The 18,958-nt window shown below is 40.7% G+C and overlaps 1 protein-coding gene across 1 annotated transcript in view; it reads left to right on the top strand.

The window, feature by feature from the left end:
* The first annotated feature begins 8,747 nt into the window (after positions 1 to 8,747).
* Positions 8,748 to 18,958, top strand: part of PLPPR4 (phospholipid phosphatase related 4) — a 169,408-nt gene continuing 159,197 nt past the window's right edge. Inside the window, exon 1 of the mRNA XM_089677287.1 lies at positions 8,748 to 9,245. Coding sequence (XP_089533413.1) covers positions 9,168 to 9,245 — 78 coding nt within the window. The 5' untranslated portion in view covers positions 8,748 to 9,167. The remainder of the gene's footprint in view (positions 9,246 to 18,958) is intronic.

Consider the following 18,958-nt stretch of genomic DNA (forward strand, 5'->3'; position numbering starts at 1 on the left):
ACTGTACTACTTGTGGGGGGTGATGAAGATTTTTTTTTTTTTACACCAATTGCTTTTACACCCATAAAGGCTGTAAAAGCAATAATTTCTCCTTCTCTCTGGCTGCATTCTTGCAGCCATTGAGAAATACTGTGTGAGCTGTGATTGGTCACAGCTTGTCACATGGTACAAGGCTGTTGTGAATAGCCTTGTACCATGTGATCTCTGTGATCATTCACAGATTTCACACGTAGTAAGCAATGATGTCAGAAGTGACATCTTGCTTACACCTATTCATGTGATCACTGATTGGCCAATCAGTGATCACATGATCGGGACCTCACACCGAGATCCCATACAGCGTGAGCGTGCACAATCCAAAATGGTCGGTGCTGTTTATGAACGGCAACCCGCCCCTGCACTGCCACCGTCCGGTCGTTTATATGCAGCAGCTGGACAGAAAGCGGTTAAAAAGGGTCGACTATGGAGTTTATTTACTAAAGCTGGTTCTCTCAGAATTTCATGCACCTGTGCATGGTAGCCAATCAGCTTCTAACCTCAGCTTGTTCAATTAAACTTTATCAATAAAACCTGTAAGCTGATTGGTTTTTATGCAGAAGTGCATGAGATTCTAAGTGAACCAGCTTTAGTAAATAAACCCCTAAATGTCCTTTTCCTGAGTCTGGAGAGAGCATTGGGTGTGTTTGTGAGTGTATGTGTGAGTGAGTGTCGGTGATTGTATTTGTGTATGTTTTTCCTATAATGTTGGCTGCATTGTTCTGTTACTATATGTGGTACTGATGTATCCAATTATCCCTGCTAAAGTCTGTACCGCTTTACAGACGGCTTAAATTTTGTTGTCTTGTTAATTGGCTGTTGGGCTCTGCACAGCCGACATTCATGCCATCACCCTGGTTTAGAAAGCTTCTGCTTTGTAACCTTACAAAAAACTAAAACCAAAAATAAATGCCTTAAAAAAAACTACATTCATTGAACATGTCTCTTTCCTCTTGTGTTTAGGATAAGGATATTTTGACTGTCATTCCAAAAACATGTTATACATGAAATGAATGAAATAAAGTACTCAGGTCAAGGTGAGCAATAATATAATCAAGATGAACAAATAAAGAAAATAGCATGTAAACAAACTGAAGTTTGTAACCAAGGTAAAGAAGCTGAAGTTAGAAGCTGATTGGCTACAATGCACAGCTGCACCAGATTTTGCACTCTCCAATTTTAGTAAATCAAATACAATGCATAGTTAAATTTTTCTACATAAGCTGTTCCTGTTTGTCTGCAGCCCTCTATCCTCTACAGCCTTACAAATTAGACAGTTTAAATGGCTTTCTCAGGTTCCAGGAGGTAGAGTGGGGATCTGATGTTTCACACTGCACAGCAGAGAGCACAGAGTTGAGCTTAATTTGAGACCTGAGTGGAGGAAAGAGACACATCCTCCTCTACACAGTCTCACTTGAAAATTAGGCAACTAAAAAATTGTGCACCCAAGGGGGAGGGGGGGGGGGAGAGAGATTCTTCCACCACTCACCTTCACAGCTTTCTTGAATGAAACCAGATGGCCATACCGGAGTCATGATCAGAAAAGGCCGGTTTCATCCTTGTACATGCATTCAGCCAGGTATATGGACATACCCTGGAACAACAGTCGGCCTCTGCCTGCACTCTCCTGCAGCCTCTGTTAAATCTCATGTAGTGCCTCGCCTGGTCCCCATCCTCTAGTACTAGTACCTGCACTGTCCCGACATTCATCTCTCCAGAGTTTAGCACTGCACTGCTGTGTCCTGATCTCATCTGCAGCTCCATGCTCCTTGTCCGGGACTGATCCAAGTGCTGTTATTTTTCTCCTCACTGTGCTGGGACATCACAGCCCTGTACAGGGCAATAGGCTAGTAGTGACCCCCAGCAGGAACAAAGGACTCCTGACTGTCAGCTGCTTCATCTATGCCTTCCTGACCCTCCTCTCCTGTGTGCAGGCACAGCTGTCCTCCTGACAATGGAGGAATCCATGCACAGTTTGGGAGATCGGTGACACATCCCAAGCAGGACCTTCTCATCCAAGTACAGCCCAAACGCAAAGTGTGTACTTAACGTGCTGGGGAATGACCCTTTATCCCAGAGACCCGGCTGGCTGTCCCCTAAGAGATTCCTTTGTGACTTTGGTCCTGGAGAAGGGAGGTATACTCATTTGGGGTCCTGCAATCCACCCTTCCCCCAGGAAAAAGTTAGGCTGTAGCTTAAATATGATGCTCTACCTGCGGGGACTTGCAAGCATCCTGCAGAACCTCATCCAGCAGGAGCGGATCAATCCTCAGTCTCCTGCCGGCTGCTACATGTGTCCCTTTCCTTCATCAGGGAGGGGCACCTCCCCTCCCTGAAAAATGCCGCCCAAGGCAAATGCCTTGCTTGCTTTGTGGTAAATACCCCCCTGCTGGGGGGCATCTAAAAGGATTGCCTGGTGTCTGGAAAAATTGCCAGAAGTGACTGACTAATGCAGATAACAGAGGAAGGAGAGAGCAAATAGGATCCACACTAAGTGCTATGGACTGAGGCAAGTACACACTATATACGGATATGGAGGACATTTCAGAGGTTTGCAACCACTTTACCATCAATTTGTTCAACATGAGCAACAACTACACGTAAAAAGTATTATCAATCTCAAATTGCAGTAATGTCCAGAAAATAAATAATACTGGTAACTGCGCTAATACTTCAGGGTAATTAAGATTTTGTTTTTAACTGTTCTAAATGTGCTGCTGGTGCTGTTGAGGGATGTGGTCCCCATGGAGGATAGTGTCAGACAAAGAGAGACTGTGTGGGACTATTAATGTACCAGGGGCGTACTGACAACTCATGGGGCCCCCGGGCAATAGGGGATCATGGGTCCCCTGTGTCCTTGCCAAAACTCAAAAAAGCCTATGAAAAATGTACCAGGGGCATCTCATGGGACCCCCTACTGACCCCGGGCCCTCGGGCAGTGCCCGAGTTTCCAAATGGTCAGTCCGCCCCTGTAATGTACATATTTGCCAACACACCACGAATCATCAAATATCATCCAGGGATTTTTTTCTACTAAAGAATGATCACATCACAAAGAATAAGGTGCAGCATTTCAGATCCGTGCAGGACCCCTTAGTCAGGCATGTGAAGGGGTCCTGCATGGCTCCAAAATATTGCACCTTATTCTTTGTGATGTTATCATTCTTCAGTAAGAAAAACCAAAACTTCTCAAAGGATATTTGATGATCTGTGGTGTGCTGGAAAATATGTACGTTGACCTGTGCTGTTTTCAGTCTCCAGCTGGATGTTGCTCCAGCACCCGCTATTTTTGAGCTTGTTCCTGGAACATGTGCGATGGGAATATTAACATTATCTTGTGTGAAACTATTAGCCTCAGAAGCAGGGCTGTGCTAGAGAGTCTCATATAGAGAGTTGGTAGAGAAGGTGTGCTGCCTAAAGCTCTGAAAGCTACTGTGAGTTGTTAGTGCTGCACTCAGTGTTGCTGAAGGGGAAATTAAGGGGGAATGTACTTCTGTGTGAGTGAAGAGCAGCATGCACCAGGGGTGGACTGACAACTCATGGGGCCCCAGGGCAATAGGGGATCATGGGGCCCCTGTGTCCTTGCCCAAACTCAAAAAAGCCTAAGAAGAAGGTACCAGGGGCATCTCATGGGGCCCCATACTGACCCCGGGCCCTCGGGCAGTTCGCCCCTGCCATGCACCAATAGCGGAGCGACCCATGAGGTTGTGCTGGAGAACTGTGTTCTGCAGTTGGTGAGAGACTGTTTCTCTGTATTCTTGCCAATGTGGGGGTCCTGCTGAAGTTGTGATGCCCATACCTGCATTGCTGTTGGATGGTTAGCTTTAGCATGCTGTGGGAGAAAGAGTGCCTGTATCCATGTTTTTCTTTCTGGGGTTACTGTTATTGTTATTGTGTTCAGCACTTCTGCCATCATCGTCAGAGACTGCAACAGATTGCCTGCCCCTTATATTCAGTGACACTGTTCCTGACAGCCCAGAAAAGGGATAAATCTTGAGACAGACCTCAGAATAGTGAGAGGCCTGTGGACACATCTTAATTACATTTCAACACTGTCCCTTTCTGGGACCCTCATGGACTTGCTCTTCAAAGAATTTCCCCTTTCTTGTCGAGAAAACAAAACTCAGTACAAGCTCTCCAACATAGACTTTGGATAACATGTGCTGTCAAGAAGAATGCTGATAGCGATAGAATTCATAGTGATAGAGAGGTCAGCTCATCATTGTGCTGCTTCTCCATTCATTGTCCAGTCCCGGCTAGGAAGGATGACTAGGATGACTGGCCCAGAGAAGTGGGCTGAATGATGCTGTCTATCTAGTCACTGGATAACTAATGGCAGAAAACAAACACTATGTAAGAAATCTCTGGATTGAAGGTGAAAATTGCTACAGAATCTGTTTTAATATTATCTTTGAGTGGACTCTTCACTGTTTATCTCCTACACGCATATTTTCATTTGATGAAGGTATAACAATCTATTGTGCAATGCACATTTTTCAGCTATTCTTAATATGCAAAGTTCACTGTCAATCTTTAATTTAATCTATAATCTTTTGTACATAGACATTTGTATTTTATATTTCGCCTTAGCATAAACTATGGAAATTTAGCTCAACATTTTTCAAAAAGTACACCTGTCATGAGCAATATATAGTGGAAGCCATTTCTGTTTTCCTTCTGAAAGTACCAGTTACTTGCCTGTGTTTAGCCTCAATATGCAGACAATGAAAGAGAAAATTCATAATTTCTTTTCACTTTGTTGGTTTTGAGTCACGCAAGAAACATTGAAAAAAAAGCGTCAGCATGACAACTGAAAAACTCATATTTTAGAAAGAGGCAAGCAATGGTAGCTAGCCTCTGTTCTTCTCTCATTACAGATTGTATTAACCAATTACAGATTAAACCAATCTGCCACTACTGTGTTGTTCAAGGTGTATTAATTAAATATAGTGTAATAATAATTTTCTATTTATCCATGATCGTAATGTCAGAGGATGGTGAACGTGAGACTTTCATTGACAAGCCCTAATTTTGCATTTAAGAAAGGCTGAATTAATTGCATAAAGTTCTTATTATAGGAACTATACTGTATATCTATAGAATATGGAGGCTGTTGTAGCTGACCTCTACTTATAAAAATGCAAATGGCTTGGCTTGCATGCAAATCCAGTAACTTCATTACTTACTGAGTTACTAACCCAGAACGAGCATGCAGATTGGGAGATATAATTACAATCTTGCTGTATTTGGCGCATTCTTGTTCCAGGTCGGTAACTTGGAAAGTATTAAATCCAGTGATGGCCAGGAAACTAGCATTTAATTAAAAAAATAGTTTTTAATTGGAGCAATGTCAGTATTTCTTTAAATAGAAGCTTCCTTTAAAGTGTATGTATAGCCATTTTTTTACATATAGTAGTGAACAGTTAGAGCCTCTGTCAGTTTTAATTGCTATCTGTGTCTCTGCTTGGATTCACCCTCTCAGTTTGACGGGGTGACCTTTGTCACTGAAAATGTAAATAATGGTAAATCTATTTTACAGTTGTTACAATAACAGAAGGTGAGGGTATATCTTCCAGTTGGGACACCTTTCTAATTAAAGTGCATATATATATAAAAACCATATTATTTCATAGTCTTGGATAGAGTGGGAAACAGTTTGAAATTATATCAAGTTTATATTGCTGTCTGTGTCCTCGCTAGTTAGAGTCACATTCTCTATTGGTTTTGGCAGTCATTGCCATCAAGATAGAAAGTGATGGGAAATGCAAAATTCTAGTGTTATCACCAAAACAAGAGATGATGGTAAATCTTTTAATGGGTACCTCTGTTCCAGTTCCCTTTACTTTGTAGATACTTCCCCTTCCTTCCTGGTACATCTTGGGGATGAAAGTGGAACACAGATGTCAAAAAATAAACTAATAGTTTTTAACCATTCCCAACTTTATCCAAAGCTATAAAAAAAGTGGCCATACATTTTAAACACAATGCAAAATCAGTGAGCATGCTTTAGAGGCTTATAATTATTAACATGAGAGCCAGAGACTGTTTGCTCCTCTGCCTGAGAAAAGCCACTGCTGTCTTGGTGTGCTGAAGATACCAGTGTGCTTCTGGTATGGAGTTTGTAGGTGCTTCCCATTTCTCAGTAAATGCCCCACTTACCTTTCCTAGTGCTAAAGACACATTGTAGCATACCCAGAGAGAAGGTCATCCAGCAACCAAGACAGTGATGCCAAAGTGTGCCTCCCCCCCCCATTCATGATGTGCAAGCTTTGGGCATCTGCCGAGGGGGTGCACAACCAGCACCTCTTCCCAGCTTTCTCTTTGCTGCTTCCAGTGCTGATCTGACAGGAGTAGTGATGTCACTGTAGGAACTCAGGACAGGGTGCCCCCATGCTAGCAATAAACTGTTGTTCCCAGGGCAGCTGTCCCTTCTGCCCACCCCTTGTCCTGGCCCTACTTGTAGCTTAGTTGATAGTCCAGTATATGTGTATGTGGTTGAATAAGGCCACTGTAGCCATATTATTGAAATTCAAAACACACTGATGATTATTGTATTCAAGTACACGATATTTTTTGCTTTTGCACTAATGGTTCATTTGTCAGAACAAGCTTTTGAGAGATTCATGCCCTTCTCCCAGTTCAAACAGTACATCAGATCAATCTATCTATCTATCTATCTATCTATCTATCTATCTATCTATCTATCTTTGTATATGTCTTTGTATCTTTCTTTCTATAATTGGCATGATGCAAGTCAGTTTGCAACTTGGATTGTTATTTTATAAAAGAACACATGTTAGATGACAATCAGCCCAGCCCGTATTGGCAATTAATTGTATTAAAGAGATAAACACTGTAAAAATACAAACACCATATATATATATATATATATGTATATATACAGTCATGGCCGAAATTGTTGGCACCCTTGATATTTTTCCTGAAAATCAAGTATTTCACACAAAAAAGGTATTGCATTAACACATGTTTTGCTATACACATGTTTATTCCCTTTGTATGTATTGGAACAAATATAAAACAGAGGCAGAAAAGCAAATATGACATAATGTCACACAAAACCCCAAAAATGGGCTGGACAAAAGTATTGGCACCCTTAACTTAATATTTGGTTGCACACCCTTTGGAAAACATAACTGAAATCAGTCGCTTCCTATAACCATCAATAAGCTTCTGACACCTCTCACCCGGAATTTTGGACCACTCTTCCTTTGCAAACAGCTCCAGGTCTCTCTTATTGGAAGGACACCTTTTCCCAACAGCAATTTTAAGATCTCTCCACAGGTGTTCAATGGGATTTAGATCTGGGCTCATTGCTGGCCACTTCAGAACTCTCCAGCGCTTCTTTGCCATCCATTTCTGAGTGCTTTTTGACGTATGTTTGGGGTCATTGTCCTGCTGGAAGACCCAGGATCTTGGACGCAAACCCAGCTTTCTGACACTGGGCCCTACAGTGCGACCCAAAATCCTTTGGTAATCCTCAGATTTCATGATGCCTTGCACACAGTCAAGGCACCCAGTGCCAGAGGCAGCAAAACAACCCCAAAACATCATTGAACCTCCACCATATTTTACCGTAGGTACTGTGTTTTGTTCTTTGTAGGCCTCATTCCGTTTTCGGTAAACAGTAGAATGATGTGCTTTACCGAAAAGCTCTATCTTGGTCTCATCTGTCCACAAGACGTTTTCCCAGAAGGCTTTTGGCTTACTCAAGTACATTTTGGCAAACTGTAGTCTTGCTTTTTTATGTCTCTGTGTCAGCAGTGGGGTCCTCCTGGGTCTCCTGCCATAGCGTTTCATTTCATTTAAATGTCGACGGATAGTTCGCGCTGACACTGATGCTCCCTGAGCCTGCAGGACAGCTTGAATGTCTTTGGAACATGTTTGGGGCTGCTTATCCACCATCCGGACTATTCTGCGTTGCAATCTTTCATCAATTTTCCTCATCCGTCCACGACCAGGGAGATTAGCTACAGTGCCATGGGTTGCAAACTTCTTGATAATGTTGCGCACTGTGGACAAAGGCAAATCTAGTTCTCTGGAGATGGACTTGTAACCTTGAGATTGTTGATATTTTGCCACAATTTTGGTTCTCAGGTCCTCAGACAGTTCTCGTCTCCTCTTTCTGTTGTCCATGCTTAGTGTGGCACAGACAGACACACAATGCAAAGGTTAAGTGAACGTCTCTCCTTTTTATCTGCTTTCAGGTGTGATTTCTATATTGCCCACACCTGTTACTTGCCCCAGGTGAGTTTACAGGAGCATCACATGCTTGTAACATTCTTATTTATCCGCAGTTGTGAAAGGGTGCCAATACTTTTGTCCAGCCCATTTTTGGAGGTTTGTGTGACATTATGTCGAATTTGCTTTCTTTCCTCCCTTTTTTTGTTTTGTCCCAATACACACAAAGGGAATAAACATGTGTATAGCAAAACATGTGTTAATGCAATACGTTTCGTGAGAAATACATGATTTCCTGGAGAAATATCAAGGGTGCCAACAATTTCGGCCATGACTGTATATATATATATATATATAATGTCAGTCCTTGTTTAGCAAAAAGAAGGTAAATGCACCATTGATAAGACAGTGTCATCTCATGAGGTCACTTGACAACCAACTGATTCTCTCTGGTCTTCGGTGACATATTTTACATCATCTGTCAGGTGGAAAGATTGATCAGACTGAAGCCTCTCTCCAACCTCCTAGCATATAAAACCCTTGGATTTTTTTTCCTCTTGCTCTCTGTAGCTCCTTTGACGTCAGACTTATACACAATAAGCTGTGCATTCTAATGTTTAAGTGAATAGGAGCTTATTGGGAGCTTGAGCAGTGCAAGAGGGGTGTTTTTGTATAGGAGCCATTACTGTTTCTGTAAGGCATAATGAATAATTTTCTCTGACTGTGTGGGAACTTGAATTGCTGCAAGGGAGAGAGAGAGGGAGAGAGGGAGAGAGAGAGAGAAGGCGAGAAGGAAAAAAAAAAGCACCAAATGCTGCACACTCCATAGGTGGCACTAGGGAATGGTACATCAACGCTCTAGGTCTGCAAAAGGAAAATCATTTTGAATCAGCCTGCCTGGAAGAGAGGATTCTGCTGATTAAAAAACAAACATGTCTGCAAAGGAACGACAAAAGATGAGAGTCACAAAAGACAGCGTCACATTACTCCCATGTTTTTATTTTGTGGAGGTAAGTGAAAATCATATCCTCTTTTTTTCTTCCTTATTGCAAGTGCTATATATTGTAGAATATTTTAAATTATGTGTGTACAGTGAATGTTGCTTATAGAAATGGTGTATGTGCATGCCACTTTTGTAGATTGCAAGCAACGCTGGTTTTTATCATTACTGCTGTCAAAACCAACATAATGCAGCAGAAGATGTACAATAAAGTGATGTAATATTATCAGATCTTTAGCTAAAAAAATATATATAGACAGAGGGAGAGAGAGAAAGAGAGAGAAATATGTATTATGTCATAGCTAATGGTATGATATAGACTTCATTTTCTTTATATTTATATATATATATATATATATATATATATATTTAATGCTCATGTAATAAAATGCACTTACAAATTAAGTCAGTCCTTTTTTATTGGCTTATGCTTTATTTTGCTTGGTTTAATATATGCAGCTAAAAAATGATGTAACCGGCTAGAAAGGCTAAAATGCAAATTTTGTGCTGAGTATTAGTAAATTCATGAATTTATCAAAGTAAATCTATTAAAGGATACCTACCAATTGAATCGTCATTTTGGAAATGTGAGTGCTAATATCACATATTGTGTAATAGTATATAATTACTGATATGTTGCTGATAATATACTGTTGCTGATAATAGTAGAACATTTGAAGCTTGTTTAGCCAATACACATTCAGTTGGCTGGATTTTGTTTTTTTTTGGCAGAGAGCCTTTTTTGTTATGTATTTGAAGACTTGACTGGGTTGGTTAATGGTGACAATAGCCCACATAAGATGGCACAGAGTTGATGATAATCTTTAATTTAAAGGCTAGTATATTATGGTTTAGTAGAAAAGGATGAGTTTATAGAGCAGGTAATGAAGGTCACAAACGTTTTCCTGTTTTGAAGGCCATGCTTAATCTTCTGTACAGTTCCTAGTAATTATAGGATGGTAACTGCAACGTGTTGTAGAGTTCAGCAACAGGGCACATTTACTGTCATTTATGCAACTGTGATGTCAAATTTCCGTAGGTTGTGTGGCCTTGCCAGTTAAAGACAGACCTTAAGCCAAACTTCATGCGTTGTCAACCATATGCTTTATTTTTTGCACAACTGGCAAAAGAAAAGTGTTGGATATATAATGTGTAACATTTTAAAAAACAGTTAGTCATCTCGCGTATCATATATATTTAGAAAGTGATACATAAAAACCTTTAATCTACCAAGTAGGCCCACTGCAAGAGCCCTAAAAAGGGAGCATGAAAGAACAGAAGTTGGCGTCTAGACCCATTTTGATTAGATGTACACATAATTCCAGGGAATATAAATGTACTTTTGAGCCAGTGGTGGTTTACTACAGACTCATAGGTGTTATATGGTAGATGTATAGTGGTACATGTTTATCATTCTTCTGTTGTATCTCTGGTCTGGGTTTCTATTTCACCTCTACACATATTTTCTTTATGAAGTTTGCATGTTCTACATATGTTTGCTTTGGGGTTTATTCTGGTTGTTCCATTTTAATCCCTTTTTCAGCAATCTAAAAACAAAAAGTTTGAAAAAGTTTTTTTGGCATCTGTCCAAATTGGACCTAAAAGGTTTGTGTGATTATATGAGTGTGATATCAATATTGGATTATAAGCTTATTTAAGGGTAAAGACTGATATTAATAGTTCTAGTATCTATAAAAAGCAATACTCAATATGGCTATATATAGGCTTTATAAATACTGGAAATAAACAAATGTATTACTTGTCAATGACAGGAGGAAGACGTAGGTCAGTCAAGGCCACCACTGACTCACTGTAGTTGGTTGACTAGCGAATGTTCACCTTGAAAAGTGAATGTTCATTCAGATGATAATATGAAGATATGTTCATTTTGAATACTCAATCATGTGCAAGAGAAAATAAATCAAGCAGGAAAATATCAAGATTTTCTTGCACATTACTTGATATTTGAAGTGAACACTAAGCTGGGTAAACATACTCAACTTTCATCTTTTCTGCCACAACATGTTTTGATAAGGCCGAGGAACCCTTAGTGAAATATGTTTTTAGGACATCATGCAGATAAATTTGATAATGGCATAACTGAATTTCTAATAATTTTCACATACGTAGGTGAATCCCAATATCCAGCTTTAATAATAACCTCATGGGCACAGACTGGTTGTAATGGAAAGTCCAGCAATGTGAATTATAGTACATACTGTGTGGCTGCTTTCATTGCCCTGGTTGGCAAATGTCTGGTACTGTAGGCCATATGCGTGCATGTGATATCTGGAAAAGAATAGTGTGTGACCTAGGAGCAGCTGCAGGAAAGAACTATCTATGAAAATTGAAACCTGTAGACTGTGCAGACTGTCAAGGTTTATGATTCTGTACAGTTCCTCATTACATACCATATTATCATACCAAGATAAATAATGAACTAATAAACATCTGACCTGTTAATACAATATGGACAAGATAGCAAATGCATTTGTTAGTATTTTGTTATGTCCGTGTTGGTGAATAATGTCTATGGCCTGGTTTTCCTCTTTTGCAGGTTGTATGAAGGTGAATTAATAGCATTTCAAGAGCTGTGCAAAGGGCCCATTTAGATTAAATGGAAAATGTTCAAGTTTGTACTAATATTTCCAGTCTTTGACTAAGATTCATTGAAACAGACAGCAGTTGTGGTGGACGTTAGTCTTACTTTAAAGTGTCAAAGATAACACATATTTTTGATGCCCATAGCAACCTCTCTTTCATTCTTTCACTGCATTATGGGCAACAATACATTTTCTTCTTGTAGACGCTTTGATAAAAAGGGCCTAAAGTAAGTTTAATGGCTATTAAAGTGTATATACTGCCAAAATTATTATTTTTTTGTTCTGGATAGAGTGTGGAAGGATTAGAACCTCAGTCGGGTAGGTTCACCCATTATGTTTGTCCTAGTAAACATTGTTAATAAGACATAAAGTGATGAGAAATCTAGAATTCTAAAGCTGTCAACAAAACAGGAGACAAGGCAAAATCTTTTTTAAAGTTGACACCTGCTCTGAGGGAAGTTCCCTTAAAGGGGAATTCCTCTCAGATTTGCTCTCTCTTCCTGTTGCATCACCAAGACAACCAATAAGGGAAAATCTTCCCAATGTGACACAAGAAATATAAAGTAAATGTACAGGCGTTTCAACCCTTCTCTTCTCTATCCAAAACTAATGTAAAAACGTTTTGTCCATACATTCACTTTCTGGCCACTGAGTATCATTTAGCTAACAGCCAATAAGAAATTAATTACTGATGCTATCCATGACAAAGTGAATAATGTTATCCAATAATAATCCAACCAATAAGCTCTTATAATAGCTGGGCATGTCATTTCTTGAAAGAAATGTGTCCAGTTCACCTACATGACTTAGTCTTTACCATCCAATTCAAAGACATGATAAAATTAAAGTGTTTTTGTGACAAGGAATATATCTTAAGCTGGGTTCACACCTTTGCACTCTAGAAAGGTGTGCATTAGCGTGAACACAAGAAAAGTGTGTGTGTTGAGCTTTTGGGTGTTGCAGTGCTTAATGGAATCCCATCGCAATTTATCAATGCAGGTGCGTTTTAGCACCCCATGACTTACAGTAATGCACTGCCTTTGAAATAAATGTATGTGCACATTTTGGGGGGCTTTTTAGTGTGTTATGACATCTACAGTATTCAACTTAATGGACTGTCCTAATACAATACACATTAGTGGGCAAAGAAATCAGTGCGCTTTGTGTTAATGCATCACAAAGGTATGAACCAAGCCTAACAGTGTTCCAACCACTCATTAAGTCACTCAGTATAAAAGGATTATAAAGCACCAGCTCTTTTTTTCAGCAGGAATGTGGGTGAACACAGTTTCGGTACCTCCAGCACTGAATGTATGTAATTGCAAGTGGTGCTGGAGGGTCTATTGATTTCTGGGGATCTATTGTCCCTGGGGGAGATCTATTCTTGTATGGGGGTCTATTGTTTCTGCGTAGGTCTATTGTTGTTGGGGGAGGGGTCCTATTTTGTTGGGGGAAGTCAGTTGCTGCTGGGAGGAATCTACCACTGAGGGAGAGGTCTATTGATGCTGGCCACTGGGAGATCTGTTGTTGCTTGTTGCTGAGGTTCTGTTGCTGGGGGAGTCTATTGTCGTGGGGAATCCATTGTTGCTGGGAGTGTCTATTGTTGCTGGCTGCATGGGATCTATTTTACTATGTATAAAGAATATAGCAAGCGCTACTTAACGTATTATAAAGCCACTAGAACACCAAAAAGGCAACCAACCAACCTTTCCAAAATACTAGAGAAATAAAGGTGCAGCGCTAAGAGCTAAAGTGCAAATAACAAGAAAAATATTATGTGCGATATGCAAAACTTATATGAATGCACAGAGTGCAATGACGATTAATGATCACACAAATGTCCAGATCACAAGGTATAAATCATATCAATCCTGTGGGATCCTGTCTGTAGTGATAGTGTGCAATCCAGAGGTGAAGATTGTTAAATGAATAGAATGCCCACTCACCAGAAGTGCGTATTAAATACGCATGAAGGAAGTGTCTTTACTCTTCAATCATTAATAGAAAAAAATATAGAAAAAATAGTACTAATAATAGTACTAAAAATAGTACCAAAAATTCAGTACTAGGGGGGCTACAGCTTTCGGATATCTAACCACCGCTGGTAGCCATCCTGAATTTTTGGTCAGTACTATTTTTTTATATTTTTTTATATTATTGATCTAATAAAAACACATCATAGCAATATTACACTATGTGGCGTCCCTTGTTGGGCTCTCTTTGAGAGCACCACCTTCTGCAGTGCCTGCTTTAATAAGGGGGACCCCTGATGCCTGTGATTGCTTGATGATCCTTGGAGCCCTATCACTACAGGGAAGCAGAGGATGATGTAGAGTGTGGCCTGACCAGAATGCTGATGACCTAGGTGTTTGAAGAGTAAAGACACTTCCTTCATGCGTATTTAATACGCACTTCTGGTGCGTGCGCATTCTATTCATTTAACAATCTTCACCTCTGGATTGCACATTATCACTACAGACAGGATCCCAAAGGATTTATATGATTTATACCTTGTGATCTGGACATTTGTGTGATCATTAATCGTCATTGCACTCTGTGCATTCATATAAGTTTTGCATATTGCACATAATATTTTTATTGTTATTTGCACTTAAGCTCTTAGCACTGCACCTTTATTTCTCTAGGATCTATTTTACTGTTTTCCTTGTTATGATGAACAAATTCCAAAACTAATTACTTAGCACCACAAAATGATACTAGGTGTGTATTCTTAAAAAGGGGCAGTACTGGGAGGTGGGTAGGGGGTGGAACCAAGGGAACGTGCTTGAAGAGTGGTGTGACTCAAAAGAGGGGAGTTCCTGCACCTATTCTCTGAGAATAAAAGCCCTGTAAAGTACCTTCAAAAACTCATGATATGTATTTCTGCTAAATTAGTTCAATGACTTCATGGCTGTTGTTAATGAAAATGACCCAGACTTGTTCTTAAAAAGGATCTAAACTCTGGAAGTTGTGCCAAAAAAAAGTCAGATAAAGGGCAGCGGTTTAGTCCTCTGTGTTGCCAGCGGTCTCCCTGCATGCAGCTGATTTTTCTTCATTACTGACTTACCATGACTTGTTTCACATTGTATCTCTAAGTAGAGGTGGCCATTTTGGTAGAGGCAGGCCTTTTTCCCCTCATATTAGAGCCTCAAACAAGGAGATAAGTGAGCATCACATTAGTAATATCCCCAAATCTCACTTCAAATCTCTTGAAACAAGCAATCAAAGGCAGAGAAGCCAGATCCCACAGTGCAGATATACCGTTATAAGGCTGTAGGCCCAGCAGTAGGGTTGCCTCCTTTGCTGTGGCAAAATAAGGGATGGGGCAGAAAAGGGGTGAGGATAATAGTGCATAGTGCATAGTGAATTGCGCCAAACTGTGTTTACTGGGCTGAAGGATACTGAATAATAATGTCACCCTCTCCTTGGCACAGCAGTGTAACTCCCCCTTTCACATCAGAATTCCCCTTTCACATCAAAAACCCCCATTTACATCAAATGCACCCCCTCTTTCTTTACATCAGAGCCCCACCTTCCACAAATAAGGAAGTATAGCAGTAGAGGCCCAGGTGGCATATATGGCATAGATAGTATAGTGAGTGTAAAAAACATGTCTGTCACAAAGAAGGAAACATGTCAGTAGCGAGGCAGCCAGCATGCATGATGGAGGAGGCATTGTGAATATAAACCATTCTACAGACCCTGCCTCAAATAGGGGAGGGCAGGAGAACCTACAGCAGGCATTGCTAAGATTTCCTTGTCAGCAAAGACCCTGAGTCCCAGCTGCACCCACCTTAAAAGGGACTCCCAGAAGCCCTCCACAAAAGGAGGAACAACCCTTAAAGAGACCTAAACTTGGCTCTACCTGTCTAAAAGTCACACAGAAGGATACATACCAGTAAACAGTCAGCCAGCATGTATGACATGCTAAGGGTCAGAATCATGCCCATCACATACAGGGAAACATGTCAGTACAGGGGCAGCTGTAATATATACCCCAATGTGGGTGAGAGCCATGAACATTACACAGAACATTACACAGAAGGAAGCATACCAGCATAGAATCAGCAAGCATGTATGAAGGTGTTCTTTCACATACTGTACTGGAGAACCAACACTATGATGACAGGCCATTCTGGTCAACCTTTTGTTGTAAGCCTTCCCTGGTGGCAGAAATAGTCATAGATCTCTGAAAAGGGGCACAGGAGTGCCATAGTCCAGGTGGCTTGTATAATCAGCATACCTGGGAAAAGGAGTAAGCTGCACATACGCCAGATTTCCTGGCCTGCACTAGGTAAGTTCGTGGTGCCTGTCTGCAGCATCACTCACTATACACTGTCTTCTTCGTAGGTTGGGTGGTGCTCTTGTGCCACTCAAAGCAGTATCCACCACACTACAATTATGGAGCTCCACTACGCTTGTACTCTCTGACATGTCTCCTGGCTTTACATCATCCTTCACTGGCTCCTCCTGACAGCAACTCTCCTCAAGTTTAACTTGGACCACACCCACCTCTCCTTGGCTCTCTTGACACTTAGGTAGTGGTGCACTCGTGTCAGGCAGGGGTCCAACAGAGTAGTCCGGTATTGACACCAGCCACTTGATAAGAAAGAATGAGGCTATCATTAAACCAGGCTTTGGCAATGTTGTGAGCCATTCCATAAGCAGGCAGAAACTCAAACAGCATGGTTCCACACAACTCACACCGAGCCCAGGCCTTTACCACTTCAGACAGTTCCACACAATGGCAGTAGAAAATCTTCCCTAAGCCCTTGGTACAGCCTATATCTGACACTGGTTGGAACTGAAGTCCTGTGTCCAGCTTGCAGGTCACATCACCATTGCTTGCCATAGTATCTGCACAGCAACTCACATACTCCTGATGATAGGTGCTCTACATGGCATACAGCTCACCTTTCAAAACCTAACACCCCTTCTTCAAATGACAACCAATTTTATTGTGCACTTTGGTCGGCGGCCCAACTCTCATGCAATTCCTTGGCCTCAGTCCTGTCTCTTGAAGTTGCAACAGCCAAAACTGCTGACTATGCCAAAATGTGGGCTGAGCTGGTTTACTCATACGTGGTGGTCACATGTGGCTGCACCCAAAAGACATTAAGATATCCAGGCTGTACCAACTGTACAACCCACTCCAGACTGCCCATTGCACAGATGGTAGTCAAAGGTCTAGCCTTTCCTTCCTGCTAACTTTTCATGGTTAACCTCCTAACTCCCAGGAGTACCCACACAATAAGTCCAAGCATCAGATTCCAGGACTCAGAGGCCACATTTGTACCAGCAACTACTTACTTTACAAGAATTGTGTGTAAAGATAGGTGCCTCTCTGTTAATATTCAAATAGAGACTAGATCTTGCAATAAACTTCCTTTGCTGTTTTAAAGCAGTAGTTGATACAGAGGAATCCATATAAGGGAAAAAAATGAAACTATCCAGTTTCATACCCACTGCAAGAGGTATAAAGTGGTTTCATCTTTGAAGGTGATTGTACCTCTGATGAGAATTTAAGCTGGTGGTTCTCCTTATTCTCCACTGTCAGACCACTAGCTCACCATTTTTTCTCCAGGGGAATTAAGGGAAACACTAACTCCTAGCTTACTGTCTAAATTAGAGATTTGCTCCATCCCCAGATGGGGATCACCTTTTCCCTCTTAATGATCAGTGTGGGGGACCCCTTTACAGCCCCTGCTCTGAATGGAAGAGAGCAACAGAACCTACAGCAGGCCTTCCTTCTCTTAAGATTCCCTGCTCCGCAAGGTTCCTGAGCCCCAGCTCAACCCACCTTAAAAAGGAACTCCCAGAAGTCCTCCAAAAAAGGAGGAGCAACACTTAAAGAGACATAAGCTTAGCTCTACCTGCCTACAAGTCACACATAAGGATACCTATCAGCTAGCATGTATGACATAACAAGGGTCAGGGTTATGCCCAACAAATAGTGGGAAACCTTTCAGTACAGGGGCAGCTGTAATGCATAGCACAATGAGGCTGAGAGTCACAACCATTACAGAGCACAGAATTAGCCAGCATGTATGGCACAGTGAGGGTGGAAGCCATGCCACTCCAGGAGCATGGCACTGAAGACATGATACTCAGCATATCATTCTCTTACCTGATGAAGTTGGTCTTCCCCAAACTGTACTGGCCAACCAGCAGCATCACAGATAGCGTAGCCACTCAACACTGTTCTGTTTCCCTCTTCAACACCTACATCAAGATTTTCTGCCTTCCAGGCTGGACAGACAGCGCACGCTATTACACGCCATCACAGCGCTCATTGATTGAGGATGCAGCAAAAGAGAGTGCAGATGTAGAAATATGGTACAAACTGTGTCCTGTATTGAATCAATATAGGACACAGCATGTCAGACCAAAAAATAGTAAACATCAAGCAGAAGACACAAGAAGTTACCAGCTCAAAAGATTTCTGGCAAGTTCAGCAGGTATTTTTGGAACTTATCAAATAAATATAACAAAATGCTTTCAAATGTATATTTAACATAACAGAAATAACAAATAAGAGACTTCATTGCTGGGGTTCGGTTAAGCTTTATGTTATCATTAATGTAGTTTCTGATATAACAGAATATGCAAGTCTAATTTCACAGTTTATTTGTAGAGACTGATTCCTTTTTATCAACATGCTAAAGGAGATTTAGAACCATTGTTGCCCCCTCCCCAAAGAGAATAGAAAAAAGGTTTCAGTGCATATTTCTCAAAGCAGCATCTTCAAGCTAGTAATGTTGATTATTCTGTATAGCATGACACCTCCTAGAAAACTGAGGACCTTATTAGAGACTTTAATATCTTATCCTAGTACTTAGAACAAATATCATTCTTTAAAGTTTGGCAGTACTGCCACAGCAAAAAATAAGATATTTTTCACAGGCTCATCATTTCTGTGTATATACATTAATTATTATTTTATTATATTACATTGCTGATTTTAACATAGCTCGATTACTTGCCAGAATTGACTTAACACTAATACAAAAAGCAAGCTAGTGTACCTATATCTACAAGACAAATCAAAACATAATTTTTAATTTTCATTTGTTTCTTCAATAGGAATATGTACTCTTCCTTCTGTTCTGCTAACTTCTGC

Source organism: Staurois parvus, unplaced genomic scaffold (assembly GCF_062004578.1).
Source record: "Staurois parvus isolate SC_StPar_1 unplaced genomic scaffold, SC_StPar_1.0 ptg000183l, whole genome shotgun sequence".
NCBI lineage: Eukaryota > Metazoa > Chordata > Amphibia > Anura > Ranidae > Staurois > Staurois parvus.